The 26,448-nt window shown below is 67.4% G+C and overlaps 6 protein-coding genes and 2 non-coding genes across 8 annotated transcripts; 7 read left to right on the forward strand and 1 right to left on the reverse strand.

Moving 5' to 3' along the window:
- The first annotated feature begins 702 nt into the window (after positions 1–702).
- On the forward strand, positions 703–3,801 carry RPS11 (ribosomal protein S11). The gene is made up of 5 exons (XM_065679019.1): positions 703–876; positions 1,079–1,210; positions 1,506–1,581; positions 2,476–2,605; positions 3,642–3,801. The coding sequence occupies exons 1-5, from the start codon at positions 862–864 to the stop codon at positions 3,763–3,765; spliced, it is 477 nt and encodes a 158-aa protein (XP_065535091.1). The 5' UTR covers positions 703–861; the 3' UTR covers positions 3,766–3,801.
- On the forward strand, positions 1,669–1,761 carry LOC136014197 (small nucleolar RNA SNORD35). Its single transcript, XR_010612542.1, has one exon. It is a non-coding gene; the product is annotated as a small nucleolar RNA SNORD35 (small nucleolar RNA).
- Positions 2,765–2,852, forward strand: LOC136014196 (small nucleolar RNA SNORD35). The gene has a single exon (XR_010612541.1). It is a non-coding gene; the product is annotated as a small nucleolar RNA SNORD35 (small nucleolar RNA).
- Positions 3,802–4,828: 1,027 nt separating the features above from the next.
- FHIP1B (FHF complex subunit HOOK interacting protein 1B) lies at positions 4,829–11,786 on the reverse strand. The gene is made up of 13 exons (XM_065679016.1): positions 11,686–11,786; positions 11,391–11,433; positions 10,315–10,532; positions 9,087–9,692; positions 8,547–8,705; positions 8,352–8,438; positions 8,053–8,220; positions 7,767–7,846; positions 7,482–7,651; positions 6,299–7,219; positions 5,873–6,051; positions 5,633–5,789; positions 4,829–5,197 (listed from the first exon to the last, which is right to left on the reverse strand). The coding sequence occupies exons 3-13, from the start codon at positions 10,450–10,452 to the stop codon at positions 4,917–4,919; spliced, it is 2,946 nt and encodes a 981-aa protein (XP_065535088.1). The 5' UTR covers positions 10,453–10,532; positions 11,391–11,433; positions 11,686–11,786; the 3' UTR covers positions 4,829–4,916.
- Positions 10,836–11,780, forward strand: LOC136013414 (skin secretory protein xP2-like). Its single transcript, XM_065677174.1, has one exon. The coding sequence runs from the start codon at positions 10,836–10,838 to the stop codon at positions 11,778–11,780; it is 945 nt and encodes a 314-aa protein (XP_065533246.1).
- Positions 11,787–12,009: 223 nt separating the features above from the next.
- CNGA4 (cyclic nucleotide gated channel subunit alpha 4) lies at positions 12,010–16,047 on the forward strand. Its single transcript, XM_065677175.1, has 5 exons — positions 12,010–12,587; positions 12,679–12,792; positions 12,863–12,969; positions 13,185–14,117; positions 15,464–16,047. The coding sequence occupies exons 1-5, from the start codon at positions 12,010–12,012 to the stop codon at positions 16,045–16,047; spliced, it is 2,316 nt and encodes a 771-aa protein (XP_065533247.1).
- An 871-nt stretch (positions 16,048–16,918) lies between these two features.
- On the forward strand, positions 16,919–21,030 carry CCKBR (cholecystokinin B receptor). Its single transcript, XM_065679018.1, has 5 exons — positions 16,919–17,148; positions 18,409–18,660; positions 19,640–19,901; positions 20,166–20,293; positions 20,370–21,030. Exons 1-5 carry the CDS (start codon positions 17,007–17,009, stop codon positions 20,882–20,884), a joined length of 1,299 nt encoding a protein of 432 aa, XP_065535090.1. The 5' UTR covers positions 16,919–17,006; the 3' UTR covers positions 20,885–21,030.
- A 233-nt stretch (positions 21,031–21,263) lies between these two features.
- SMPD1 (sphingomyelin phosphodiesterase 1) lies at positions 21,264–26,079 on the forward strand. The gene is made up of 7 exons (XM_065677177.1): positions 21,264–21,293; positions 21,596–21,841; positions 23,324–24,087; positions 24,546–24,717; positions 24,799–24,875; positions 24,971–25,116; positions 25,426–26,079. Exons 1-7 carry the CDS (start codon positions 21,264–21,266, stop codon positions 25,833–25,835), a joined length of 1,845 nt encoding a protein of 614 aa, XP_065533249.1. The 3' UTR covers positions 25,836–26,079.
- The last annotated feature ends 369 nt before the right edge of the window (positions 26,080–26,448 follow it).

A 26,448-nucleotide genomic window follows, 5' to 3' on the forward strand; every position in this document is an offset into this window, starting at 1 on the left:
GTCGGGGCAATCCCAGCACAGACCCAGGCTGGGGGCGGAGCTGGGATCTCACCGGGGTCCAGGCCAGGGAGGAGCTTCCCCGGAGCGGGCCGGTGCTGCTGGCCGGGAACCGGGACCTGTTGCTGGGATCAGAGCGGTTGAAGAGAGGCGAGGAGCTCCTGGAGAGGACGGACTGACCTGACCCGACCCTGCAGGAGTGGGGCAGCCTCGGGGGCTCTGGACGGGGGGATCCCGACTGCCCCCCCGCCTGCCGGAAACCCCTTCCCCCCCAAGCCCGGCTCGCAGCACCCCCGAGCGCGGCCACTCCCCGGCGGCCGCTGCGGGGGCTCAGGGGGCCCCCCGGGATGAGGGGGGCAGAGCGACGGCTCGGAGCAACGCCGCAGGCTCCCCGGCGGGCCCCACCGCCCCCCGCTGCCGCCCAAGCGCAGCTGGGCCGGACGGGCCGTGCCCGGCACCCGCAGGGGCCCGTGCCCAGGGACGGGAGCGCCGCTGCGGGCGAAGGCTCCGGTCACCGCGCAGAGCGCGCGCCCCGGGGGCCCGGCGCGGGAGGGGCCCGGTGCTGCCCGGGGGCAGCAGCTCCACGCCCACACCGGGGAGCGCTGCGGAGGCGGCGCCAGGCCCCGGGGCGGGGGGCGGGGCTTTAGGGTCGCTCCGGCACAAACCGCTCCGGGATCCCCCGGCTCAGCCCCGCGGCGACCGGAGCAGGCCGGGCCCTTCCCCGCCCCAGCGCCCACCGCCCCTCAGCGCTGCGCAGGAAGTGACGTCCCTCGCCCGCGCCCGCCGGGAGGCCACTTCCGGCGCCTGACGGGATAAAAGAGCCCGCGGGGGAGCCGCGGCCTCCTCTTCGCCGCGCGGTCCAAGATGGCGGACACGCAGGTGGGGAGCCTCCCGCAGGGCCCGGCCCGGGGCGCACCGGCCCGAGCGCCGCGGTGGGGCGGGGAGTGGGGCCCTGTGGGGCCGGGCCGGGGGTGGGGCCCCGGGTCCGTCGGGGTCGGGGTCCCGGTGCCGTTGTCGGGGTCAGGGTCGGGGTCCCGGTGCCGTTCCCGGTGCCTGCCGTGACCGTCCCCGTTCCCCGCAGACGGAGCGCGCGTACCAGAAGCAGCCCACCATCTTCCAGAACAAGAAGCGGGTGCTGCTGGGCGAGGGCGGCAAGGAGAAGCTGCCCCGGTACTACAAGAACATCGGCCTCGGCTTCAAGACCCCCAAGGAGGTGACGCGGGGCAGGGCGGGTCCCACCGTGTCCCTAGGGGCCTCCTCCGGCCCCGGGCTCCTGCAGGCGGTGACCAGCACGGCCGGGTCCTTGTGCCCGGGCCCGCAGCGCTGCGCCTGGCTCAGCCCCGTCCCATGGACTCAGACCGCTCTGCGGAGCCCCTCCTGCAGCTCAGGGCTCCCACCCAACGCGGTGTCACCGTCGCGTTGCCCACGGGTGCCCTCGCTCCCCGGCACTGGCCACGCGTGGTCGTGGAGGTTTTCTCATCCATCTCCTGACTCTTCTCTCTCTGCAGGCCATTGAGGGCACCTACATTGACAAGAAGTGCCCCTTCACGGGCAATGTGTCCATCCGTGGCCGCATCCTCTCGGGTGAGTGGTGGTTCCTCAAGGCGCAGCACCCATGGGTGCTCGTGTTCTGTGCTGGAGCTGCTGGCAGCCCCAGTGAGGTCCTCGGGCCGCACATGATGTCTTTCTCTCACGATGGTCTTCCAAGCCCCCCGGTGAAGGGGCTTTGCTGACAGCGCCATGTGGCTTTGCTGATGCCCAGCCCGAGGACCCGGCCGTGGTGGGGTCCTGCCAGATGTGCTGCTGCCCTGGGCAGATGTTGGGGCCAGGCAGTGCGGGTGTGAGGGAGCGTGCCAGGGTCTGCTTAGAGGGGCTTAGGGAGAAATGATGTGGTTTAGAATCAAATGTGAACTTTGCAGCCTGGGGGTGAGGAGCAGGAGAAGCCCGTCCATTGTGGCAGAGACCTTCAGAGCCCCCCAAGGGATCTGCCAGAGCTTGTTCTGGAGGAGAAATTGGTGGGTGCTGAGAGCCTTGGGTTGTCCTCATCCTGCTGATCCATAGAGCTGCTGCGAGGGCTGGGTCAGCCTGGAGAAGAGAAGGCTCCTGAAGGGGAGACCTGAGAGCAGCTCCAGTGCCTGAAGGGGCTGCAGGCAACCTGGAGAGGGGCTTGGGACAAGGGCCTGTAGGGACAGGCCAGAGGGAATGGCTTTAACCTGCCCGAGGGGAGACTGAGCTGAGCTCTTAGGCAGAAGCTCTTCCCTGGGAGGGTGCTGAGGCGCTGGCACAGGGTGCCCAGAGAAGCTGTGGCTGCCCCATCCCTGGCAGTGCTCAAGGCCAGGTTGGACACAGGGGCTTGGAGCAAGCTGCTCCAGTGGAAGGGGTCCCTGCCAAGGGCAGGGGTTGGAACTGGATGAGCTTTAAGCTCCGTCCAACCCATCCCACTCCATGACTGTAACCACTGTGTCCCTGTTGTCCCAGGGGTGGTGACCAAGATGAAGATGCAGCGCACCATCGTGATCCGCAGGGATTACCTGCACTACATCCGCAAATACAACCGCTTCGAGAAGCGCCACAAGAACATGTCCGTGCACCTCTCACCCTGCTTCAGGTACCTGCTGGCCCCACGGTGGGGTTGGGGGTAACCAGACTGTTCCTACACTGCTGACCACTGCCTGACACCAACCCTGAGCCCACCCCTGGTGTGGACCCCCAGTGAGTGCCCACCTCCATGTGGCTTCATGGCCACGTCTGACCCAGAACCTGCCTCCGGTGGTGATGTCCAACCTCACGATGGTCTTCAGAGCCCCCAGCAAGGGCCTGCTGACAATGCCAGTGGCAACTGCTGAACCGGAAACAGGTTCTGATCAGGTCACAGATAACAAGGGGGGGCTCCCCAGCCCAAGGAGGGGGAAGTTCTGTAGGGACAGGAATTCCTGTAGGGCCAGGCCAAGGGGAATGGCTTTAACCTGCCCGAGGGGAGACTGAACTGAGCTCTTAGGCAGAAGCTCTTCCCTGGGAGGGTGCTGAGGCGCTGGCACAGGGTGCCCAGAGAAGCTGTGGCTGCCCCATCCCTGGCAGTGCTCAAGGCCAGGTTGGACACAGGGGCTTGGAGCAAGCTGCTCCAGTGGAAGGGGTCCCTGCCCGGGACAGGGGTTGGGGCTGGAGGAGCTTTAAGGTCCCTTCAACCCAAACCATTCCATGATGATCCTGTGTTCCTCACTTAAAGGCTGAGGATGGGCTTGGAGCTGGTGCGTTTTGTCCACGACTCAAGTCCTGAGCCCACTGTGCAGAGCTGGGCTTCCAGAACAGCCTGACCTGGTGTCACAGCCCCCCGTGTCCACCTAAAGAAGGGGTTTGAGCATCCTCCAGGCACCCCTGTGTGACCAGGAGGGAATCTCCCCATCACCGAAGGGTTCCTCTCCATGCTCATCCCTCAGCCTCCTCTTGAGCCTCAGCTCAGTGGGGAGTGATGGGCTCCATGGGGGAACAGCTCCTCTTGGTGCTCCAAAACCAGACCACCTCACTTTAGATCTTCATCTGGGGTGGCCTCTCATGCATGGCACTGGGCAGCACTGGGCAGTGGTGCCCAGAGGCTGCGGGGAGGGGAGTCAGGAGCAGCTGCAATCCCGGCAATGTCTGTGCAGGGACGTGCAGATCGGGGACATCGTCACAGTGGGCGAGTGCCGGCCCCTCAGCAAGACCGTGCGCTTCAACGTGCTCAAGGTCACCAAAGCTGCGGGCACCAAGAAGCAGTTCCAGAAGTTCTGAGGCAGCAGCTGGAGAAATAAACGTGGTGGAAAGGTCCCTGTGTGTGGTGGTGCCGGGGGGATCCGTCAGAGAGCCATGGGGAGGGGCTGGAGAAGAGCTCGAGGTTGGACAGGACTCGGAGCAAGCTGCTCTAGTGGAAGGGGTCCCTGCCCATGGCAGTGGTTGGAGCTTCAAGGTCCTTTCCAACCCAGACCATTCCATGATTCCAAGTGCTGCAGATGGCTTCAGAGGCTCCATGGCAGCAGCTGCTGGATCCTGATGTTCCCATCACCCAGATGGGATCCCAGCAAACCCACTCCTGGTTTTCCAGCCTGGGGGCACCAGGAGGCTCATGTCCTTGGGGAGGCTGAACTGGGGCTTGATCCAATGGAGCAGAGATGTTCCCACTGGGAAGGTTGGGAAAAGGTGCTGTGGCCATAAAAGCCATAGGACCTCTTGGAGGCTCTGCTGGCCCTCATAAGGGTGTGAGGGACACAAGGTGTCACCACAAAGGCTTCTGGGTCCATGTGTGAAACCAGCCCCGTGGAGAACCAAGGCTTGGATTTGCATGGACAAGGGATCCTTGTGCTCTGCCTCCCGGTCACCGTCCTGCCCACGGGATGCGCTCGGGCAGCTCCTGCCATCCCGACCCTGTTTGCTCCACCTCAAGTGGCGCCACATGGAGCATCCAACCGGCTCCGGTGGGATCGAGCCCCAGGGTCCTGCCCGGTCCCTCACCGCTGCCGCTGCTCCCAGCCCTGTCCCTGGCGGGGGGAGCCCAGCACAACATGGTGGGAAAGCATCATCATCCTCATCCTGTTCTTCCTCCGAGGGTGTTTCTGCACCCACGTGTGTCCCTCTGCACGCCCCCCCCGTGCACCCGCGTGTGTGTCCCATTGCACCCCTTTTGCTGCTTGGGGGGCAGCCCCACACCCGCATTGCCAGGTCCCCCTGGCACAGGCAGCAGCAGACGCAGCCTCAACAACCAACCAGCCCCTTTATTGCAGCTGGGCCTGACCCCCAGAGCCCCCCCATGCACCCGCCCCACACCCCCTCCCAGGGCCCCCACACCCCCTCAGCACGCCCCACGAGCAGTTGGTGGGCGCCGGGGCTGCAGCCACCCATGGAGGGGGCCAGGGTCCTGCCCTGCCGCTGCCCCCCGGCTGCAGAGGTCAGAGGGGGGGCTCGCCCTCGGGGGGCTGGCACAGGAAGGGCGAGGTGACGGCGTGAGCCTGCGCGATGGCCGCCAGCTCCTTGAGGAACTCGCTGAAGATGACGGCGCTGTAGACCCCGTTCCGCACGCGCAGCGCCGGGCTCTGCCGCTCGCCCCACGGCCACGGGCCCCCCGTGCCCCCCCCAGCCCGTGGGCCCGGGCCCGGGCCCAGCCGCAGCCGCGTGGGGCTGGAGCTGGGCCTCAGCAGCAGCTCCCCCAGCGACGGCCGCCGGCTGCGGGCTGGGGCGGGCAGTCAGCGTGGGGCATGGGCACCCCCGCACCGCGGGAGGACAGCGCCCCGAGCACCCCTGACACCCCTGACCCACTGCGGGGACCCACGCGGTGCCCAACCCCTGTACAACACCGTGTCCCCATCCCATATCCCCACATCCGCCCATCCCATGTCTCATCCCTATCCCACGTCCCCATCCCATATCCCCACACCCCCCATCCCATGTCTCACATCCCTATCCCATCTCACATCCCCACATCTCCCATCCCATGTCTCATCCCTTTCCCATGTCCCCATCCCGTATCCCTTTCCCATGTCCCCACCTCAATTCCCCCCCTTCCCACATTCCCCTATGCCATGTCTCCCACCCCACGTCCCATCAGTGCCCCCAGCCCGTATCCCCACCCCTATCCCTTTCCCATGTCCCCAGCCCGTGCCCTCACCCGGGGTCTCGCTGCGCCGCGGGGGAGTCCCGGTGCCCGAGCCCTCGGTGCCCTCGAGCCGCCCGATCAGGTACTTCTTGGCCTTGAAGAGCAGCACCGGGAAATCCTCCTGCGTGGCCGCGAACGCCTCGATCTTGTTCTTCACGGAGCCCAGGACCTGCGGCGGGAGCAGAGGGCGCGGGAGGGGCTGGGACACCCCCGGGACCCCCCCAGGGCCCCGTGCGCACCCCGCGCCGGTACCTGCAGCAGGGACTTGACGCTGGGCTGGAAAACCATGTTGGTGTTGAGCAGGAAGGAGCGGAGCAGGGGCTGGGGGTAGCAGGCGAGCTGGGCCACGAGCCCCGTGAGCAGCACGTTCACGTACAGCGAGTTGTGGGGCATGTTCTCCAGCTTGGCCAGCAGCGCCGACACGAAGGGACCTGCGCCGGCAGCGGCGGCTCAGCCGGCACCCGGAGCCACCGGCACCACCGCGAGGCGGGGGGGGCCTCATGGGCACTGGGACACCCCCATGTGAAGGGCTGGCTGGGGGCAGCCCTGTGGCCAGCCTGACCCCCCCGTACAACCCCATCTCCCAGCTGCGAAGGGCTGATCTGGGGCAGCCTCATACCCCCTGTCCCCCCAGTGAGGGGCTGGGCATGGGGCAGCCCCACCGCTCCATGGCCTCACCTGTGAAGGGCTGGTTCGGGGGTGGCCCCACAGCTCGCGGGGGGGAAGCCACTGCTTGTGCCAGTGGGTCCGGTGGCCGCGGGGGGGGGCTGGTGAAGCTGGTGAAGGTCTCCTCCTCCTCCTCATCCTCCTCCTCCTCATGCGGCACTTTGGGGGGATCCCGGGGCTCGGTGTCCCCCTCATCCCCATCGTCCCCATCGCTGCCATTCTTCATCCTGGCCTCGAGCCGCTGCAGCTCCTCCGTGAAGGCCTCGATGGTGCCACCGTTGGGCTCCGCGGGCGCGTTGGCCAAGAGCTCGTCCAGCACCGAGTCCACAGCGGGCAGCGGCTCCCGCGGCCGGGGCCTCCCATTGCCCCCGTCCTCCTCCTCCTCCTCCTCCTCCTCCTCCCGCTGCCGCCGCCGAACTTTCTTCACCACCACATCGCCCTCGGGCCGGCCCGGAGCCGCCGGCGCGTGCGTCCCATTCAGCACCGGCCCTGACTCCTGGCGCTCAGGGCTGGGCCCGGCCGTGCCGGTGTCACCGGCGCCACCACCGGGGGGTCCCTCCGGCAAACCCCGTTTCTTTGTCCGCGGAGATGGGGGCCGTGGGGCCGTGGTGTCTGCGGGGAGCCCGTCCCCATCGCCCCGCGGCTCCTCGCCATCGTAGGGCGCTGACCACACGCGGCAGGCCCACGCGCAGCGGTCGATGCTGTGCCGCGCGTCCCGCAAGTATTCCAGGTAATTCCCATCCAGCTCCGACACCTCATCCCACCTCCCAGCGCGGTGCCCAGGGCTGCCCGAGGGGGTTCCGGGGGAGCGCGGGGCCGCCCCATTGCCGTCACTCGCCGCGTTGTGCTGCCGCATGAAGAAGGAGAGACGGGACGGGGTGGACGGCTTTGGTGCTGGTGCCGGTGCTGCGTCCGTGGTGGGGCTGCCAGGACCTGTGGGGAGGGCAAAAGGGGCTGAGGGCTGGGATTGGGGGTGACCTGGCAACCCAAGGAACACTGGGCTCAGCATGGGAATAAAGGTTGACCTGGCAGCCCAAAGGACGTGGGGACAGCACCGAGGCAGCTCAAGGCTGGGACAGGGGTTGACCCGGCAGCCCGAGGGACACGGGGCTGGGACATGGGGTGACCTGGCAGTCCAGGGGACAGAGGGATGGGATATGGGTGACCAGGGGGCACAGGGACATTGGCTCCGTACCCCTGCTCCAGGCAGCCGGTTCCTGGTCGCGGTGGGGCAGGGGTGGGCTCTGGGGCTGGCAGCACTGTGGGATGAGGGACAGGAACTTGGCGGCCGTCCTGCCGTAGATGTCCAGGTCTCTGACTGCCCGCTTCTGGCTCAGCATGAGGTGGCTGCAGGGCAGCAGGTACCTGGGGAGGACACACGTCAGGGGACACGCGTGTGGAGGGAACACGCATGGGGCAGGACACATGGAGGGGGACGCGTGTTGGGGGGGGACGCGTGTGGTGGCAGGACAGGGGGTACCTGAGCACCAGCTGCAGCATCACGTCCTCACAGTTGAGGCTGAGCAGGGTCCGGAAGAGGCTCAAGGACACCATGCAGAGCTGGGGACAGCGCCAAATCAGGGGACGCAGTGGGGCAGCCCATGGGGCAGCGCCATGGGGCAGCCCCGCAGCGCGGCAGGGCCATGGCTGGACAGTCCAGTGGGGTGTCCATGGGGTAGCCCTGCAGTGGGGCGGCAGCTCAGGGCGCTGTGGGAGGTTCCGGGGGCAGTCTGTGGGGCAGCCCCCGGGGCAGCCTCGGCACTCACCCGGGCGTTGCTGTTGATGCGGGCAATGAGCGTGTCCAGGATGGTGCTGCCGTCGTGGCGGTGCAGCAGGAGGAAGCGCAGGAAGGTGCGGAGCAGCGCTGGGGCGCTGGCGCTGCGCAGGAACAGCTCCAGGTACGCGGTGCTGGCCACCGCCTCCTCCACTGATGTCTGCGGACAGGGCACCATGGGGCCGGGGCTGGCCCCGGCCCAGCACCCAGGGGCAGGAGGTGTGGGGCAGGAGCTGTGAGGCAGGGTCTAAGGGGCAGGGTCCATGGGGCTGCGGGGCAGGCGGGACTCACCTTGTGCAGTGCCGGGCCCATGACGGGCACCAGGAAGCCGTTATGGATGTATTCCACCAGCTGCTTCTGCACCAGGGGATGGGCGACCTGTGGGGCACGAAACCAGGGGCATGGCCATGGCCATACCCACAGCAGAGCCGCGAGCCCCACAGTGGTCTCCAGCCCTGCAGCCCTCCCCAGACCCCCCTGGGGTACCTGGAGCACGGCGTTGCAGAACTCGAGGCTGTTGATGAAGAGCACAAGCGGGGCCACCCCCAGCCAGTCACGGCGTCGCAGCCGGTGCCATTCGTCACCCGGTACCTCCAGGCGCCGCGGCAGCGATGAGTACAGAGCGCTCAGCCCCGCGGCCAGCACCTGTGGGGACACGGGCACGGGCATGGAGACCTGCATCCAACACCTGCATCCAACATCCCACCCCGACATCGCAACCCAACATCTTCATCCAATCTCCACCCCTCCAAGTTCTCCATCTCCATCCTCTCCATCTCCTTTCCTCCATCTACATCCTGACATCTCAAATCATCTATCTCCAAGTTCTCCATTTCCACCCCCTCCATCGCCATCCCCTCCACCTCCTCCATCCCCCTTAGCCTATCTCCATTCTCCATCCCCACTCTCCATGCCTCTGCCTCCATCCCGTCCATCTCCATCCCTCCACCTCCATCTTGTCGATCCCTATCCCCTCCACCTCCATCCCCATCCTTCCACCTCCATCTCCCAGTTCTCCATCCGTACCGGGCAGAAGTAGGAGTTGTCGGTGATGGACTTGGCCACGGCGTGGTTGTTGGCCGACATGGCCATGATGAGCAGCAGCGCATCCCTGGCCTGCTGCCCCAGGACGCCCTCGTGGTGGATGAAGGGGACGAGGAGCGAGAAGATGATGATGTTGGCGGGGCCCTGCTCAGAGGGGCTGTGGAAGAACAGCTCCAGGATGGCGGGCTCCTTGGCCACGCAGACGCAGAGCTGGTTGAGCAGGAGGACGAGGCCGTGCTGCAGCGCGGGGGACGAGGGCTGCGCGCACAGGCGCAGGAGGCGCAGGAGCGGGGCGCGCACGGCGCCGTGCCGCAGCACCGCCTGCCGCGCCTGCGCCAGCAGCACCTCGTAGAGCCGCAGCTGCTCCAGGCGCTGCTCCTCGGGGAAGCCGCTGCGAGCGTGCCAGCGGAGCAGCCGCGCCAGCACCTGCTCCTGCGCCACGAACGCCAGGATGGGTCCCGGCTGCGCCGTGCCCGCACGCGGCCGCTCCTCCGCCAGCAGCTGCAGCATCTGCAGCGAGTGGTTCCGCACTGCTGCCACGTCATCCGGTGTCGGCGGACAGCCGCCACGCTCCAGCACCCGCAGCACCTGCGGGACGGGGCGCGTTGAGTGCCGGGGTCCATGTCCCCGTGTGGTGGTGGGACACGACGTGACACATGGCAGCGGGGTTGGACGCCAGAGTCCCCATCCCCATGGTGGTCCATGTCTCCTTGTGGCGGCGAACAGGCCGTGACATGTGGTGGTGGCACTAAGTATGTGGTGGTCGCCATCCCCATGCCATGTCCCCATGGTTACAACACGGCACAATGTAAGGCAGCAGCACTGAGTGCAAGGGTCCATGTCCCAGTATGTTGGTGGTGGGACACGACATGACACATAGTGGTGGCATCGGGTGCTGAGGTCCCCATTCCCATGCCATGTCACCATGGTGGTCCATGTCCCCATGTGGTGCTGGGACATGATGTATGCTGGCAGCGCTGGGTGCTGGGGTTCCCATCCCCATGCCATGTTCCTGTGATGGTCTGTGTCCCCATGTCGTGGTGGAGAGCCATGACATGACATGCAGTGGCAACACTGGGTGCCGGGCTCCATGTCCGCATGTGATGGGCCATGACAAGATGCCTGGTGGCCACATTGAGTGCCATGTCCACATGTCCCTGTGCCATGTCCCCATGTCCCTGCGCCATGCCCCCATGTCCCCATGGCTCACCTGGGACCAGTGGTTCTTGAAGACCATGAGGCAGGTCTCGGGGTCGGCAGTGACAGGGCTGGTGGCACCGGTGCTGCGGGGGGGCCTCTGACCGCCCGCCCGCGGGGTCAGCTTGGACAACCAGCTCATCCGCTCCATGGCCAACGCGCTCACCAGCACCAGGACGGGGCTGCCACCGCGGGGACACTCACCCCATGCTGGTGGCACACGGGGCTGCACTGCAGGGACAGTGGTGGCTCAGAGACTACAGGGACACGGCAACCCCATAGGGCCTCCAGCTCCATTGCTCCATCCCCATCCCAATATCCCCATCCCAACACCCCCACCACAACACCCCCACCCCTCCACCTCCATCCCTCCATCTCTATCACTCCAACCCCATCCCAACATCTCCATCCCCTCCACCTCCATTCCTCCATCTCTGACCCCAGGCACCGCTCGGCAGCACAGGGAGCACTGGGACCCGGCAGCCGGTGCCACGGGGCACGTGGTGGGCCCAGGCTGGGCCCAGCGGTACCGGGATGGAGCAGCCAGGTGACCGCACGGTGCCAGAGCACCGGGAGCAGCACAAGGAAGGGGATGGGCAGGTGCCAGTGGCATTCCCAGCCCCGCACTTTGGACTGGGAGCGGCCCAGCCCCGGCATGGGGGAAGCTCCCGGCACCCAACCAGGATAACGGGACAACGGGGACAGCCACCCCCGCTCCATCCTACTCCATCCCATCACCTCCACCCCACCTGGCTCTACCCTATCAGCTCCATCCCAACACGTGTCCCTGTTGCGGGACATGGCTCCGGCCTCCTCTGTGGTGCCGGTGATCCCCGGTGCCCACTGGCACACAGACGCGAGCCCCGGCACAGCCGGGAGTTACCGGCCCCATCCCAGCCCCATTCGGGCAGCTCCGTGCACATCCCGGTGCCGGCGCCCCCGGGAACAGCCGGAGCCCGTGCCCGGAGCAGGGTCCCGGCAGCCGGGGACGGGCGGTGTCGGTCCCCGTGCGTGCCCGGGCCCGGGGCAGGGCACGACCCGGCGCCCCGACACGAGACGGGGCCGGTACCGAATCCCGCCGCCGCCTACCTGGGGTCAAGGTCACGGCAGCTCCGTCCCGTCAGCGCCGACCCTGAGGGGATCGAGGAGGCGTCGCGCGGAAGCTGCGCCAGGCCCCGAACCCCGGCACCGGCCGCGGCCCGGTTCGACTCCGGCGGCGCGGGGCGGCGCGGCCCAGGCCCGGCCCCACCGCGGGTACCCCCGGCCCAGGCCCCCCGCGGGGCAGCTCCCAGCCGGGTCCCCGCCCGGTCCCCGCCCGCTGGCCCCGGCCCCGGCCCCGGCCCCGGCCCCGGCCTGGCCCCGCTCCCCCGGCCCCGCCGCTCACCGGCCGCCCCCCCCGCGGGCCGCGCACAATCGCCGCCATCTTCCCGCCGCCGCCCGGCGCGCCGGACGCGCAGGACACGCCCACCGCCGGTATAGGCCACGCCCCGTGTCAGAGTGACCACGCCCACTGTCAGGTAGGTCCCGCCCATTGCCTTTTGGCCACGCCCCCGAGGCTGAGGCCCCTCCCCGTCCGTGCCGTGGGCAGGGTCAGGCGGGGCGCTGCTGAGCGCTCATTGGCTGCTCTGAGCACGGGGAGGGGCCAGCCAAGGGAGGCGGGGCCTGAGCGCCCTGGGGTCGGGTGGGTCGAGGGGCGCTGGGAGCAGGGATGGGGACGGGCGCCGGGAGCCGCCGTGCACCGAGAGCCCTGCCCCAGGGCCGGCCTGCACAGGGCATCCCCTGCGCGGAAACCGCCCGCAATGGGAGCCCCTCTGCACTGGGTACCCCCTGCGCCAGGTTCCTCCCGCACACAGCGCCCCGCGACAAGGGGAGCCCCATTCCAAGGGCACCCCCGAAACAAGCACCCCCCTACACCGGGTACCCCTGCACCGGGACCCCCCTCCACAGGAACCCCTGCACTGGGCACTGCCATAACGGGCACCCCCATAAGGGGCACGCTGGGCTCTGCTCCATCAGCCTGAGCCAGGTACCAGGAGCTGCCACCGCGGCACCGGGCCTGTCCCCAGGCTCCGCCGGTGTCACCGCAGGGACCGGCGTTGCCAGGGCGCTGGCGGCTGCATCATGGTGCCTGGGGACAAGCTCGGCGTCACTGCTGGGCTGCAGCACTGGTACCGAGAGCAGGCACCGGGACCCACGACAAGAAATGAGCAGCACCGGCCACCGGCTGCCCCTGCAGTGGCTCCGGCGGCAACCGCACAGGGACACCAGCGCCGGCACCGTCTGGGGGTGAGCAGGAGCCGAGCGGGTGCTGACGATGGGGCTGGTGAGGTCAGTGACCACCATAGGGTGGCCCCTGATGTCCCTCTGATCACCCCAGCACCCCCGAGCCCCACCACAACTGGACGCTGGACCCCTCCGGTGACTGGTATTACTGGTGGATCACGGTCATGGTGCTGCCCATCCTCTACAACTGCATTGTCCCTGTTTGCAGGTGATGGGGGGGACACGGGGGGTGATGGGGGTCCTGGTGCTGGTGGCGGTGCTGACGGTGCTGGTTGCAGGTTGTGCTTCCCGGAGGTGCAAGACCAGCTGCCAGGGCTATGGCTGGGCCTGGACACCCTCAGTGACGTGTTGTACCTGGGGGACATCGGCGTGAGGCTGCACACGGGTGCGTGACCCACAGGGACCCCCCCTCTGCCCCGCTGCAACCCGCGCAGTGACCCATAGTGCCCCACATCTGCCCCACAGCACCCACATACCCCCACCCCACACCTGCCCTTCACACCACCCTGCACCGCCCCACGCCAGCCCCACGCCGCCACCATACCCCAAAGCCCCACACCCCCGCACTGCCTCCCCCCCACCGCTGCTCTCCCCCCGCAGCCTTCCCCGAGGACGGGCTCCTGGTGCGGGACCGGGCCCGCATCCGCCGCAGGTACCTTTGGTCCCGCTCGTTCTGGTGGGACGCGGCGTCGGCGGCGCCCCTGGAGCTGCTGTGGCGGCGCCCGGCGGCTCGTGCCACGCGGTGCCTGCGGGCGCGGCGCCTGTGCGAGGCCTGGCAGCGCCGCGAGACCCGGGCGGCGCGCCCGGGCGCCCTGCGCGTGGCCGCGCTGCTGCTGGGCACCGTGGCCGCGCTCCACGGCCTCGCCTGCGCCTATTTCGCGCTCTCGGTGCGCCTCGGGCTCGGCTCCGACGCCTGGGTCTGCCCCAGCAGCGCCGGCGTCTGGCGCCGGTACCTGCACAGCTTCTACACGGCCACGCTGCTGCTCGCCACCGTGGGGGACACGCCGGCGCCACGCCGCGTGCCCGAGCTGCTCTTCGCCACCTTCAGCTTCCTCATGGGTGTCCTGGCCTTCGCCACCATCACCGGCAGCATCGGCGCCGTGGTGGGCGCCGCACGCGGAGCCTGGCCCCGCGACGCCGCGGCCATGAGGCGGCTGCTGGGGCCTGGGGAGCTGCGGCGGCGCCTGCAGCGGTGGAGGCCAGAGCCGGCGCTGGCGCTGGAGCAGAACACGCTGCGGGCACTGCCGCGGGCGCTGCATGAAGAGCTGGTGGCCGCCGCGCACCTGCGGGCTCTGAGCCGCGTCGGCGTGTTCCGCGGCTGCGAGCGCGGCGTCCTGCGGCGCCTGGTGCTGCGCCTGCGGGCTCAGGGCTACGGCCCCGGGGAGCCCGTGTGCCGCCGCGGCCACGTGGGCCGGCACATGTTCTTCATCCGCAGCGGGCTCGTGGCCGTGCTGGGCGACGACGGCGCCACCCCCGTGGCTGTGCTGGGCCAGGGCAGGTACTTCGGGGAGCTCAGCCTCATCCACATCCCCGGTGAGCGCCGCGGGGGCGGCCCTGTGGGGCAGTGAGGGTCAGCAGTGGGTCACTGTGGGGCAGCAGTGGGTCACTGTGGGGCAGTGTGGGGCAGCAGTGGGTCACTGTGGGGCAGTGAGGGTCAGCAGTGGGTCACTGTGGGGCAGCTATGGGGCAGCAGTGGGTCACTGTGGGGCAGCTATGGGGCAGCACTGGGTCGCTGTGGGGCAGTGTGGGGCAGCAGTGGGTCACTGTGGGGCAGTGCGGGGCAGCAGTGGGTCACTGTGGGGCAGCTGTGGGGCAGCAGTGGGTCACTGTGGGGCAGCTGTGAGTCACTGTGTGTCAGGTGTGTGTCACTGTGGGACTGCTGTGGGTCAATGTATGGGGCAGCTGTGGGTCACTGTGTGTCATGTAGGTCACTTGGTCACTGTGGGGCGGTGTGCGTCAACGTGTGTCAGCGTGGGTCAGCAGTGGGTCGACGTGTGTCAGTGTGGGTCAGCAGTGGGGCAGTGTGGGGCAGCAGTGGGGCAGTGTGGGGCAGTGTAGGTCACTGTGTGGGCAGTGTGGGGCAGTGTGGGGCAGTGTAGGGCACTGTGTGGGGCAGTGTGGGTCACTGTGTGGGCAGTGTGGGGCAGTGTGGGTCACTGTGTGGGCAGTGTGGGGCAGTGTGGGGCAGTGTAGGGCACTGTGTGGGGCAGTGTGGGTCACTGTGTGGGCAGTGTGGGGCAGTTTGGGTCACTGTGTGGGCAGTGTGGGGCAGTGTGGGGCAGTGTGGGTCACTGTGTGGGCAGTGTGGGGCAGTGTGGGTCACTGTGTGGGCAGTGTGGGGCAGTGTGGGGCAGTGTGGGTCGCTGTGTGGGCAGTGTGGGGCAGTGTGGGGCAGTGTGGGGCAGTGTGGGTCGCTGTGTGGGCAGTGTGGGGCAGTGTGGGGCAGTGTGGGCAGTGTGGGGCAGTGTGGGTCACTGTGTGGGCAGTGTGGGACAGTGTGGGTCACTGTGTGGGCAGTGTGGGGCAGTGTGGGGCAGTGTGGGTCACTGTGTGGGCAGTGTGGGTCAGTGTGGGGCAGTGTGGGTCAGTGTGGGGCAGTGTGGGGCAGTGTGGGGCAGTGTGGGGCAGTGCGGGTCACTGTGTGGGCAGTGTGGGGCAGTGTGGGGCAGTGTGGGGCAGTGTGGGCAGTGTGGGGCAGTGTGGGGCAGTGTGGGTCACTGTGTGGGCAGTGTGGGGCAGTGTGGGGCAGTGTGGGTCACTGTGTGGGCAGTGTGGGGCAGTGTGGGGCAGTGTGGGTCACTGTGTGGGCAGTGTGGGGCAGTGTGGGGCAGTGTTTCGGCATAGGCCAGCAGCAGCTCAGCGCCGCTCCCGCTCCGCAGGGAACCGCTGCGGGACGCGGCGCACGGCGGACATCGTGAGCGTGGGGCACTCGGAGCTGTTCCTGCTCTCCAAGCAGGACTTGCTCCAGGTCCTGGCCGAGTTCCCGGGCGCGCGTGCGGCGCTGGAGGCTGAGGGCCGGCGGCTGCTGCAGCTCACGGGGCGCTTGGACGCCGGGGCTGAGGCCGCGGCGGCCGCGGCCGCGCTGCGAGCGCAGGGGCTGGAGGAGGCCCTGGCGCAGCTGCGGGTGCGAGGGGCAGCGCTGGTGGCGCAGCTGGAGGCCACCGAGGGCCACCTGAGGCTGCGGGTGCAGCGCCTCGAGCAGCGCCTCGTGCAGCGGCTGCGGCAGCCCCGGGACGCAGCGGCCAGCGGGGGACAGTGGGGACAGGCCAAGGGGCAGGGTCCTGGTGCAGCGCCCAGGGCACAGGGTCAGGGTCACCGCAGGGTACGAGGTCCCTCCAAGTCACAGCGTCCCCCCGGGGCACAGGGTACTGCTGGCGCTCAGGGTCAGCCGGGCACACGGGGGCAGCCCAAGGTGCAAGGTCCCAGTGGGGCAGACAGGGCGCAAGGTCCCCGCAAGTCATAGGGTCCCCCCGGGGTCCAGGGTCCCAGTGGGGTGCAGGGTCCCCCCAGGTCATAGCATCCCTCCAAAGCACAGGGTCCCCCCAGACCGTGTCATCCCCCATGTCGCAGCATCCCCCCAAGGTGCAGGGTTCCCCCAGGTCCCACCTTTGCCCCTCCAGCTCTGGGGTCCTGTGGGTGTGACAGGAGCCTGGGGGGACCCAAGAGCTGGAGCCTGGTAATGGCAGGAAAGCAGCAGGATGGGACAGGATCAAGATCAGGATTGGGATGAGGACAGGAGGAGGATCAGGAAGGAAACAGGGATAAGGACAGGGATGGGGACAGGGGTGTAGGATGATGACATGGGTTTGGGACAGGGATGGTGCGATGGGGATAGGAATACTGGATGGGGACTGGGATAGGGATGGCAGTAGGGATAAGGACAGGGAAAGACAGGGATGGGGATAGTGATGAAGGTAGGGATGAGGGTACGGATAGCAATAGGGAGGGATGGGAACAGGGACAGGGGCAAGGACAGGGATAAAGATAGTGACGGGGATAAAAACAGGATAGGGCCAGGGATGGGACCCTCAGGCTAACCCACAGGAGACACCATGGGAGCCACCAGCGGTGGACTCCACAGTGATGGACACACAGGGATGGACGCATGGGACGGGCACACGGTGTCAGACACCACAGGGATGGACACAAGGGATGGACGCAAGGGATGGACGCAAGGGATGAACACAAGGGATGGACACAAGGGATGGACGCAAGGGATGGACACGAGGGATGGACGCAAGGGATGGACACACGGTGTCAGACACCACGGTGACGGCTGCCACCGCCCTGGCCCCGCCCCCGCCTGCCCCGCCCCCGCCGCCGTTCCCGGTCACTCTCCCGGTCGCCCGGAGCCGAGCGGAGCTGCCGCCCGGGGCCGCGGTGATGGGCGCGGGGCGGCTCTGACGGGGCCCCGCCGCTGCCATGGACCCCCCGCGTCTCAACGAGTCTCTGCAGGAGCTGCTCTGCCGCCCCGGCCCCGGCCCCAGCAACGGCTCCGGCACCGGCAACGGCTCCGCCTGCGACCTGCTCCGCAGGGGCCTCCGCGGGCAGCCGGCGCCCCGAGGTGAGACCGGGCGGGACGAGAACGGGCGGGAGGGGACGGGGGGACCCCGCGATGCCGCCGTAAGCGCTGGGAAGCCCCCTCGCCTGCCCCGGGGGGCCCCGGTGTTTCCCTGTGCGTCCCAATGCGTCCCAATGCATCCCAATGCATTCCGCTGTGCCTCCGGTACTTCCCGGTGCATCCCGCCGCTCCTCTCGGGGCTTCCCGGTGCATCCCAATACACCCCGCTATGCCGCCGGTACTTCCCAGTGCGTCCTGCCGTGCCTCCTGATGCATCCCAATGCATCCTGCCTTGCCTCCCGGTGTTTCCCGATTCGCCTTGCAGTGCCTGCCGGGGCTTCCCGGTGCATCCCACCGTACCTCCCAGTGCACTCCAGTGCTTCCCCCCGGTGTATCCCAATGCATCCTGCTGTGCCTCCCCGCTATACTCCCCTGCACCTGCGGTGTCTCCCGGTGCACGCTGGTGCCTCCCGGTGCATGCAGCTGTGCCTGCCGGCACCCCCGGTGTACTCCCTGTCCCCCCCGGTGCCTCCCATCCGCCTGCTCTGTGCCCGCGGTTCCCCCCGCTGCTCACCCCGGTGCAGCCCCAGCTCCGCTGCATCACCCCGGCCCCTGTCCCCAGTCCCATGCACCCCGGTGCACTCCCTGTGTTTCCCGGTGCTTCCCAGTGCATGTTCCCGTGCCTCCTGCTGCACCCCAGTGTGCTCCCTGTGTCTCCTGGTGCCTCCTGGTGCATCCTAATGCATGCTGCCGTGCCTATTGGTGCACTCCAATGCACCCTCCATTGCTTCCCCGTCCCCCGCGGTGCTTTCCAGTGCTTGCTGATGCCTCCTGGTCTTTCCCAGTGCTTCCTGGTGCATACTGCTGTGCCTACCGGTGCACCCCGGTACATTCCCCGTGCCTTCTGGTGCCCCCTGGTGCACCTCAGTGTTCTCCCAGTGCCCCCTGGTGCATTTCCCGTGCACCCCAGTATGCCCCAATGCACTCCCGGTGCCTCCTGTCAGCCCCACGGACGGCGCTGGGTGCCTACGCCGTGCCCTGGCTGACGCTGTGTCCCGGTTGTCCCGGTGACCCCGGCCGGTTGATGCAGTGCCCTGGCTGACACCGTGTCTGGTTACTGTGGTTATGCTGTGTCCCGGTTGTCCCGGTGCCCTGGCTGGTTGATGCGGTGCCTCGGCTGACACCGTGTCTGGTTACTGTGGCTGATGCTGTGTCCTGGTTGTCCCGGTTGTCCCGGTGCCCTGGCTGTGGTGGCACCACCAGAGCTGGACGTGGCACTGCGGGTGCTGCTCTATGGGCTGATCTTCGCACTGAGCGTCGGGGGGAACGCACTGGTGGTGGCCGTGCTGGTGGCCAACCGGCGCCTGCGCACCGTCACCAACTGCTTCCTGCTGTCACTGGCGCTGAGCGACCTGCTCCTGGCGCTGTGCTGCATGCCCTTCAGCCTCCTGCCCGCCATCATGGGCTCCTTCGTCTTCGGGGAGGCCGTCTGCAAGCTCATGGCTTACCTCATGGGTACAGCAGCGCCGGGAGAGTGGGATGGGGTGGGATGGGGTGCGATGAGATGGGGTGGGGATCAAGTGGGATGAGATGAGATGGGAAGGGGTGGGACAGGAAGTGATGGGATGAGAGGGATGGGATGGGATGGGATGGGATGGGATGGGATGGGACGGGATGGGATGGGGATGGGATGGGATGAGAGGGATGGGAGGGATGGGATGGGAAGTGATGGGATGGGATAGCATGCGATGGGACGGGATGGTATGGGGATGGGATGGAATGAGAGGGATGGGATGGGAGGGGATGGGATGGGAAGTGATGGGATGGGAAGTGGTGGGATGGGATGGGAAGTGGTGGGATGAGATGGGATGTGAAGGGATGTAATGGGAAGTGATGGGATGCAATGGGAAGTGATGGAATGAGAGGGATGGGATGGGAAGTGATGGGATGGGATAGCATGGCAGAGGATGGGATGGGATGGAATGGGATGGGATGGGAAGTGGTGGGATAAGAGGGATGGGAAGTGATGGGATGAGAGGGGTGGGATGGGGTGGGATGGGACAAGATGTAAAGGGATAGGATGGGGTGGGATACTGCATCCTGCTTGTTTGACATTTTTACCGATGGTGGAGATGAGGGGATTGAGGGCACCCTTGGTCAATGTGAAGTTGACACCAAGTTGGGTGGGAGCTTTGAGCTGCTGGAGGGGAGGAGGCTCCACAGAGGGGTCTGTATCCGTGGGATGAGGCCAATGGGATGAGGTTCAACAGGCAAAGTGCCTGGTCCTGCACCTGGGCCACAACAGCCCCACGGGATGCTCTAGGTGGGAGGCACAAAAAGGACCTGGGAGTGTTGGTCAGCAGCCAACGAGTGACCCCCCTCGTGCCCAGGGCCAGACGAGGCCACGGGGACACGGTTGGGTGGCGCTGGTTGGAGCGGGTGACGCCGCAGCCGCTCCCCGGGCCGCTGACGCGCTGCCCGTGCGGTGCCGCAGGGGTGTCGGTGTCGGTGTCCACGTTCAGCCTGGTGGCCATCGCGCTGGAGCGCTACAGCGCCATCTGCAAGCCGCTGCAGTCGCGGGCCTGGCAGACGCGGTCGCACGCGTGTCGCGTCATCGCGGGCACGTGGCTGGCGGCGGCGCTGCTCATGGTGCCCTACGCCGTGTACAGCACCACGCGCCCCGCAGCGCGCGGCGTGCGGCCGCTCACCACCCAGTGCACCCACCGCTGGCCCAGCGAGCACGTGCGCCAGGGCTGGTGAGAGCCGGGCGCAGGGATGGGCGCGTGGAGCAGGGGTGGCGACGGGAGCGGGATGAGGTGGGAATGGGATGGGGATGAGGTGGGGTAATTTGGGAATGGGGTGGGATGAGATGTGGTGGGGACAGGATGGGATGGGGGTGAGTTAGGATGAGTTGTGGACGAGATGCGATCAGATAGGGACAGAATGACACGGGATGGAATGAGATGAGGTGGGGATGAGCATGGGGATAGGATGAGGCACGAATGGTGCTGCACTCCCAGGTACATCCTGCTGCTCCTCATCCTGTTCTTCATCCCGGGTGTGGTGATGATGGTGGCCTACGGGCTCATTTCCCGTGAGCTCTACCGGGGCATCCGTTTCGAGCTGGACATCAAGGGGGACGCCGCAGGTGAGGGGCAGCTCACACAGATCCCAGTGGGTCCCCACGGTGCCGTGGCCACGACCGTGTCCCTCCTGCCCCACAGCTCACCATGGCAGCGGCGGGGACGAGGCATCCCCAGCCTGTGACGAGGGTGACGGGTGCTACCTGCAGCTGTCCCGGCCGGGCGCTGCACTGGAGCTGAGGGCGCTGGGCGTGCAGCAGGACCGTGCCCGTGTCAACAGCTCAGAGGCCAAGCTGGTGGCCAAGCGGCGCGTGATCCGCATGCTGGTGGTGATTGTGGCCATGTTCTTCCTGTGCTGGCTGCCCATCTTCTCGGCCAACACGTGGCGCGCGTTCAGCCCGCGCGCAGCTCAGCGGGCGCTCTCGGGGACGCCCATCGCCTTCATCCACCTCCTGTCCTACACCTCGGCCTGCGCCAACCCCCTCATCTACTGCTTTATGAACCGGCGGTTCCGCGCCGCGTTCCTGGCCACATGCTGCTGCCGGCACCGCGCCTGCCCGCGCCGTGCACGCCACGATGAGGCGGCCGCTGCCACCGCCAGCGCCTCACTCTCCAAGTTCAGCTACACCACGGTCAGCAGCATCGGCCCCCCGTGAGCCCTGGCAACACCAGCAGCACCGGCAGCATCCCTATCCACAGCCCCATCCCCATCTCTATCCCCATCCTTGTCCTCATTCTCATCCCCATCGCCTCTCATTCCATCTCACCCCATACCTATCCCTATCCTCATCCTGTCTCATCCCCATTCCCATCCCATTCCATCCCTGCCCCAGGTTGGTGGTTCAGGGTTTGGGGGTTCCAGAGCCCCCAGCCCAGCTCCAGGTCCCCCCACACTGATCCTGGCTCTGGCTGGAATAAACTCACCCTGTGCCGATGCTTCCCACTGCACTCAGCACAGCCAGTACCAGGGACCTGGGGGTGGCGTGGAATGGGGAGCCCGCAGGAGGGGTGGTGGGTCCGTGCCCAGCGTGGGGGATGACTCCGTGTGGGACAGACACTGCACCGGTACCGGGGTGCACCGCGTGTTTCCAGCAATGTGTCCTACCAGAACTCCCTCTCCTCCCGGTGGCTCCTGCCGCACCGTGTCCAGAGGGAGCGGGACTGGACGGACACCTCTCGCACACACATGTGACATACACGTGTCATACATGTTTCACACGCCCACATACATGTACACGTACAGGGAGCAGTAACACCGCCCGCCCGCCAGGGGGTACCATCCCACGCAGCAGCTGCTGGACTAGACTTCCCACAATGCCCCGGGGACCAGCAGCTCCCCCCCGCGCAGAGTCTCCGCCCCCTGTCAGCGGAAGCCCCGCCCCTATCACCGGAGGCCCTCCCCGCGCACCGGCGGCGTCGTCCCTGGGCCATGGCGGCCCCGGCCGCGGTGCTGGCCGCTGGTCGCGGCGCTGGCGCTGGCGCTGTCGTGGCTGTCGCCAGTGTCGGCGGGGCCTCAGGACCCGCTGCTGGCGGTGGCGCCGCGCTGGGGCTGGCGGAACGTCTCGTGCCCCGTCTGCCGGGCGCTGTTCGGGGCGCTGGACGTGGCGCTGCAGGTGGGGAGGAACGGGGATGGGGACGGGACGGGACGGGCCGAGAACGGGGCCGAGAACAGAAACGGGAACCGGGACGGGAACGGGAACGGGACAGGAGGACTGGAACCGGGACACCGGGTCAAGGGCACCGGCACCGGGACAAGGGGACAGTTGTGGGGCCACCGGGGCCGAGACGGGGCCAACAGGGGCGGCACTGGGAGGGGGACACTGGGACCGGGGACACTGGGACCGGGGACACTGGGACCGGGGACACTGGGAGGGGGACACTGGGACCGGGGACACCGGAATGGGGACAGGGACGGGGGCACAAGCTGGGGACGGGGGCGCCGGGTCTGGGGTCAGCGGCAGGGACTGGGACGGGAGCACCGGAAGCGGGACGGGGAGAGGGGCGGGGACAGGGGCGGGACGGGACAGAAATGGGGACAGGGCCGGGGCGGGGGCACCAGGGCGGGGGTAGCGGGGCCGAGACGGGGACGAGGGCGGGGGACGAGGATGGGAACAGGACAGGGACAGAGCGGGGTCCGGGGCGGCAGGGGGTGGGGACGCGGGCAAGGGCGGGGACAGACGGGGCGGGGCTGGAGCGGAGCCGGGACCTCGTGACGGGGCCGGGACGCTGACTTGTGACAGGCACGGGACAGGGACAGAGGGGATGCGGACAGGGGCAGGGAGGGAGCGCCGACAGTGGGGACACTGGTGTAGGGACAGAGACGGGGACGGAGCAGGGACACCAGGACCGGGACAGGGACAGGGGTACTGGGATCGGGACAGGGACAGACAGGATGGGGAAGGGCTGGATCAGGAGTCAGGACAGGGCTGGAGCACATCATGGATTGTGACAGGCACAGGACCGGGACGGGCATGGGAATGGGATGGGGATGAGGACAGGGACAGGGACGGCTCCACACAGAGAGACAGTGCCAGGTCAGGCACAGGCCCCGTCCCCAGAACAGGAACTGGGGACAGAGGGATTGGGGTCCCCCAGCACTGGGATTCCAAAACAAGGGGCTCATGGTGGCCACTGCTGCGTTGGGTGATGGCATCCATTGGGTGGTGACATCCATTGGGTGGTGACATCCCTTGGATGATGACATCCATTGGGTGATGATGACATCCATTGGGTGATGACACGCATTGGGTGATGGCATCCATTGGGTGATGACATCCATTGGGTGATGGCATCCATTGAATGATGACATCCCTTGGATGATGACATCCATTGGGTGATGATGACATCCATTGGGTGATGACACGCATTGGGTGATGGCATCCATTGGGTGGTTAATTCCATTGGGTGGTTACATCCATTGGGTGATGGCATCCATTGGGTGGTTACATCCATTGGGTGATGACATCCCTTGGGTGATGGCATCCATTGAATGATGGCATCCCTTGGGTGATGGCATCCATTGGGTGATGGTATTCCCTGGGTGGTGACATCCCCTGGGTGAGGGCAGTCTGGTGGCAGGTCCCGTGTCCCCGCAGCTGGAGCCCACGGTGTCGCGCGTGGGGCGCTTGGCGTCGCGGCTGTGCCAGGACCTGCGCCTGGCGCGCGCCGAGGTTTGCCGCGAGGCCGTGCAGCTCTTCCAGCGGGACGTGGTGTCTGCCTGGGCGCGCTCGGTGCTGCGGCCGGCCGAGGCCTGCGGGCTGCTGCTGGGGCCCCGCTGCGGCCACTGGGACATCCTGGGCGACTGGAACGTGTCCCTGCCGGACACCCCGAAGCCGCCGGTGCGGCCGCCGGAGCCGCCGGCGCCGGGCGCTCCCAGCGCTCGCATCCTGTTCCTCACGGACCTGCACTGGGACCGGCTCTACGCGCCCGGCAGCGCCGCCGCCTGCCCCGACCCGCTCTGCTGCCGCGGGGCCGCGCGTCCCGGGGCCCCCGGCGCCGGCTTCTGGGGGGAGTACGGGAAGTGCGACCTTCCGCTGCGCACCATCGAGCTGCTGCTGGAGCAGCTCCCCGCCGCCGCGCCGCTGGCCGCCGTGTACTGGACCGGGGACATCCCGGCGCACGACGTGTGGCAGCAGAGCCGGCGGGACCAGCTGCGCGCACTCAGCACCGTCACCGCGGCGCTGCGGCGGCGCCTCGGCTCCGTGCCCGTGTTCCCGGCCGTGGGCAACCACGAGGCGACGCCGGTGAACGCCTTCCCCCCCCCGTACGTCCGGGGCAACCAGTCGGCAGCGTGGCTCTACGATGCCATGGCCCGGGAATGGCAGCAGTGGCTGAGCCCTGACGCGCTCCGAACCCTGCGGTGGGACACGGGATGGGATGGGGTGGGGATGGGGTGGGGATGGGGATGGGGGGGGGGAGATGGGGGCACAGCAGGGGACCTGGGCTGGGGGATTCCAGGCGAGGAGGGATTGGGGGTCATGGGGCTGGGGCAGTTCAGGCTGGGCGTGCAGGGGTGGGTCCTGGGCTGGGGGAGATTGTGGAGTTCAGTGGGGAGGCTCTGGGGTGGGAGGGCGCAGAGTAGCTTCCATGCTGAGGGGGGCAAAGGGGCTCCCAGGCTGACAGGGTTTTGGGGGGCTCAGACTGGGCACAGAGGGGTCTCTGTGGGGCAGGGGGGTCTCTGTGGATCAGGGGGCTCACTGTAGGGCAGGAGGGTCTCTGTGGGGCAGGGGAATCTCTGTGAATCAGGGGTGTCTCTGTGGATCATGGGGGTCACTGTGCAGCAGGGTGGTCCCCGCTCATGCCCCGCTGTCCCCCCAGGGCCGGGGGGTTCTACACGGCCCAGGTCTGGCCGGGGCTGCGCCTGGTGTCCCTCAACATGAACTTCTGCTCCCAGGCCAACTTCTGGCTTCTCATCAACGCCACCGACCCCGCGGGGCAGCTCCAGTGGCTCGTGGGGGTCCTGGCAGCCGCTGAGCGTGCAGGGGACAAGGTGGGGATGGGGATGGGCACTGCGGGGGTCCCTGTGCCCAGTGGATCCCGGCACCCCCCTTCTCCCCTCTCCTTGCTGTAGGTGCACATCATCGGGCACATCCCCCCGGGCCATTGCCTTCGGAGCTGGAGCTGGAACTACTACCGCATCGTCAGCAGGTAGGCACGGGGGCCCTGCCAGGAGGCAGGGGGGCTGTGCCGGGAGGCCAGGCACTGCTGTGGGGTCCCTGCGTGTCACACACGTCTCGGTGCAGGTTTGAGGGCACCATCGCAGGGCAGTTCTTCGGCCACACACACGTGGATGAGTTCGAGATGTTCTACGACGAGGAGACGCTGACCCGGCCCGTGTCCATCGCCTTCATAGCCCCGAGTGTCACCACCTACATCAACCTCAACCCCGGTGGGTGCCGAACCCTCAACACACCCCCATGGTGCCACCGTGTGATCATGGAAGTGCCTTGACATTCACCATGACCCTGACTGTTCTGATGGCCGTTTGCTATCATGATTACCTTGATTATAGCCGTGACCTTGGTCACCACCATTGGCCATAACCATTGCCATTACCTTTGCTATGACCATTACCTTGACAATGTCCATTACCTTGACCATCATGCCCATTGGCCATGACCTTGAGCATGATCATTACCTTGACTGGCCCCACTACATTTGACCCTGACCATGCCAATGCCCATATCTATGCCCACAGGCTACCGCGTGTACGTGGTGGATGGCTCCTACCCCGGCAGCTCCCACGCGGTACTGGACCATGAGACCTTCATCCTGAACCTGACAGAGGCCAATACGCCGGGCGCCGTGCCACGCTGGCAGCGCCTGTACCGCGCGCGCGAGACCTACGGGCTGCCCAGTGCCTTCCCGGCCGACTGGGACAGGCTGCTCCGGCGCTTCCAGGATGACGAGCGGCTCTTCCAGCGCTTCTGGTTCCTGCTGCACAAGGGCCACCCCCCGCGGGCGCCGTGTGGGGCCGGCTGCAAGGCCGCGCTGCTCTGCGCCCTGCGCTCCGGCCGCTCTGACGATCCCGGCCTGTGCCGGCCCCTGCGCCCCACGCTGCCCTTCGCACGCATCCAGCAGCTCTGGCGGCAGCGGCGGCTCTGCTGAGCGGTGGGATGTGGGACACAGGACATGGGGCTCTGCTGAGTGCTGGGACATGGGGTGTGGGGTACAGGCCATGGGATGCAGGACACAGGACATGGGGCTCTGCTGAGCATCAGCATCCAGACATGGGATGCAGGGTGTGGGACGCAAGACACAGGACATGGGGCTCTGCTGAGTGCTGGGACTGGGCATGCGACATGGGACACCCCATTGCCATGTGCCATCAATAAAGGTGTGACAGACTCAACACCTCCTCATCAGCATCCACCTCATCCACATCTTCATCCTTCTCCTTGTCATCATCATCCACCTCATCCTTCTCCTCTGCATCCTACATCCATCCTCAAGTTCATCCTCATTGTCCTCATCCCCACGTGGCCACAGGACCTCCCATCCCCCTCCCAGTGACACCAGTACCAGTACAGTACAGAAGTGACACCAGTACAGGTGCAGGGAAGGATTGTTCCACCTGGCACAGTACGGGATGGAGCAGGATGGGACAGCGCAGACCATAGTGCAGCAGCACAGCACAGCGTGGTGTGGCACAGGGCAGCACAGAGGGTGTGTGGTGCAGCAGCACACCATTGGCGTGGGACAGACTGGCACAGAATGGCAC

Source organism: Lathamus discolor, chromosome 4 (genome assembly GCF_037157495.1).
Source record: "Lathamus discolor isolate bLatDis1 chromosome 4, bLatDis1.hap1, whole genome shotgun sequence".
Taxonomy (NCBI): domain Eukaryota; kingdom Metazoa; phylum Chordata; class Aves; order Psittaciformes; family Psittacidae; genus Lathamus; species Lathamus discolor.

What these genes read in the sequence shown, in the direction of transcription:
- RPS11 (XM_065679019.1), top strand. An exon ending in GCTTCAAGACCCCCAAGGAG is followed by an intron (nt 1,211 to 1,505) that starts GTGACGCGGGGC and finishes CTCTCTCTGCAG; the next exon opens with GCCATTGAGGGCACCTACAT. An exon ending in CCGTGGCCGCATCCTCTCGG is followed by an intron (nt 1,582 to 2,475) that starts GTGAGTGGTGGT and finishes CTGTTGTCCCAG; the next exon opens with GGGTGGTGACCAAGATGAAG.
- FHIP1B (XM_065679016.1), bottom strand. Translation starts at nt 10,452, where the DNA reads ATGGAGCGGATGAGCTGGTTGTCCAAGCTGACCCCGCGGGCGGGCGGT. An exon ending in TCTGCAACGCCGTGCTCCAG is followed by an intron (nt 8,439 to 8,546) that starts GTACCCCAGGGG and finishes CGTGCCCCACAG; the next exon opens with GTCGCCCATCCCCTGGTGCA. An exon ending in GCGTCAAGTCCCTGCTGCAG is followed by an intron (nt 5,790 to 5,872) that starts GTACCGGCGCGG and finishes CTCCCGCCGCAG; the next exon opens with GTCCTGGGCTCCGTGAAGAA.
- LOC136013414 (XM_065677174.1), top strand. Translation starts at nt 10,836, where the DNA reads ATGGAGCAGCCAGGTGACCGCACGGTGCCAGAGCACCGGGAGCAGCAC.
- CNGA4 (XM_065677175.1), top strand. Translation starts at nt 12,010, where the DNA reads ATGGGGACGGGCGCCGGGAGCCGCCGTGCACCGAGAGCCCTGCCCCAG. An exon ending in CGGCGTGAGGCTGCACACGG is followed by an intron (nt 12,970 to 13,184) that starts GTGCGTGACCCA and finishes CTCCCCCCGCAG; the next exon opens with CCTTCCCCGAGGACGGGCTC. An exon ending in CAGCCTCATCCACATCCCCG is followed by an intron (nt 14,118 to 15,463) that starts GTGAGCGCCGCG and finishes CCCGCTCCGCAG; the next exon opens with GGAACCGCTGCGGGACGCGG.
- CCKBR (XM_065679018.1), top strand. Translation starts at nt 17,007, where the DNA reads ATGGACCCCCCGCGTCTCAACGAGTCTCTGCAGGAGCTGCTCTGCCGC. An exon ending in GAGCACGTGCGCCAGGGCTG is followed by an intron (nt 19,902 to 20,165) that starts GTGAGAGCCGGG and finishes CTGCACTCCCAG; the next exon opens with GTACATCCTGCTGCTCCTCA. An exon ending in CATCAAGGGGGACGCCGCAG is followed by an intron (nt 20,294 to 20,369) that starts GTGAGGGGCAGC and finishes CCTGCCCCACAG; the next exon opens with CTCACCATGGCAGCGGCGGG.
- SMPD1 (XM_065677177.1), top strand. Translation starts at nt 21,264, where the DNA reads ATGACTCCGTGTGGGACAGACACTGCACCG. An exon ending in CGCTGGACGTGGCGCTGCAG is followed by an intron (nt 21,842 to 23,323) that starts GTGGGGAGGAAC and finishes GTGTCCCCGCAG; the next exon opens with CTGGAGCCCACGGTGTCGCG. An exon ending in GACGCGCTCCGAACCCTGCG is followed by an intron (nt 24,088 to 24,545) that starts GTGGGACACGGG and finishes CTGTCCCCCCAG; the next exon opens with GGCCGGGGGGTTCTACACGG.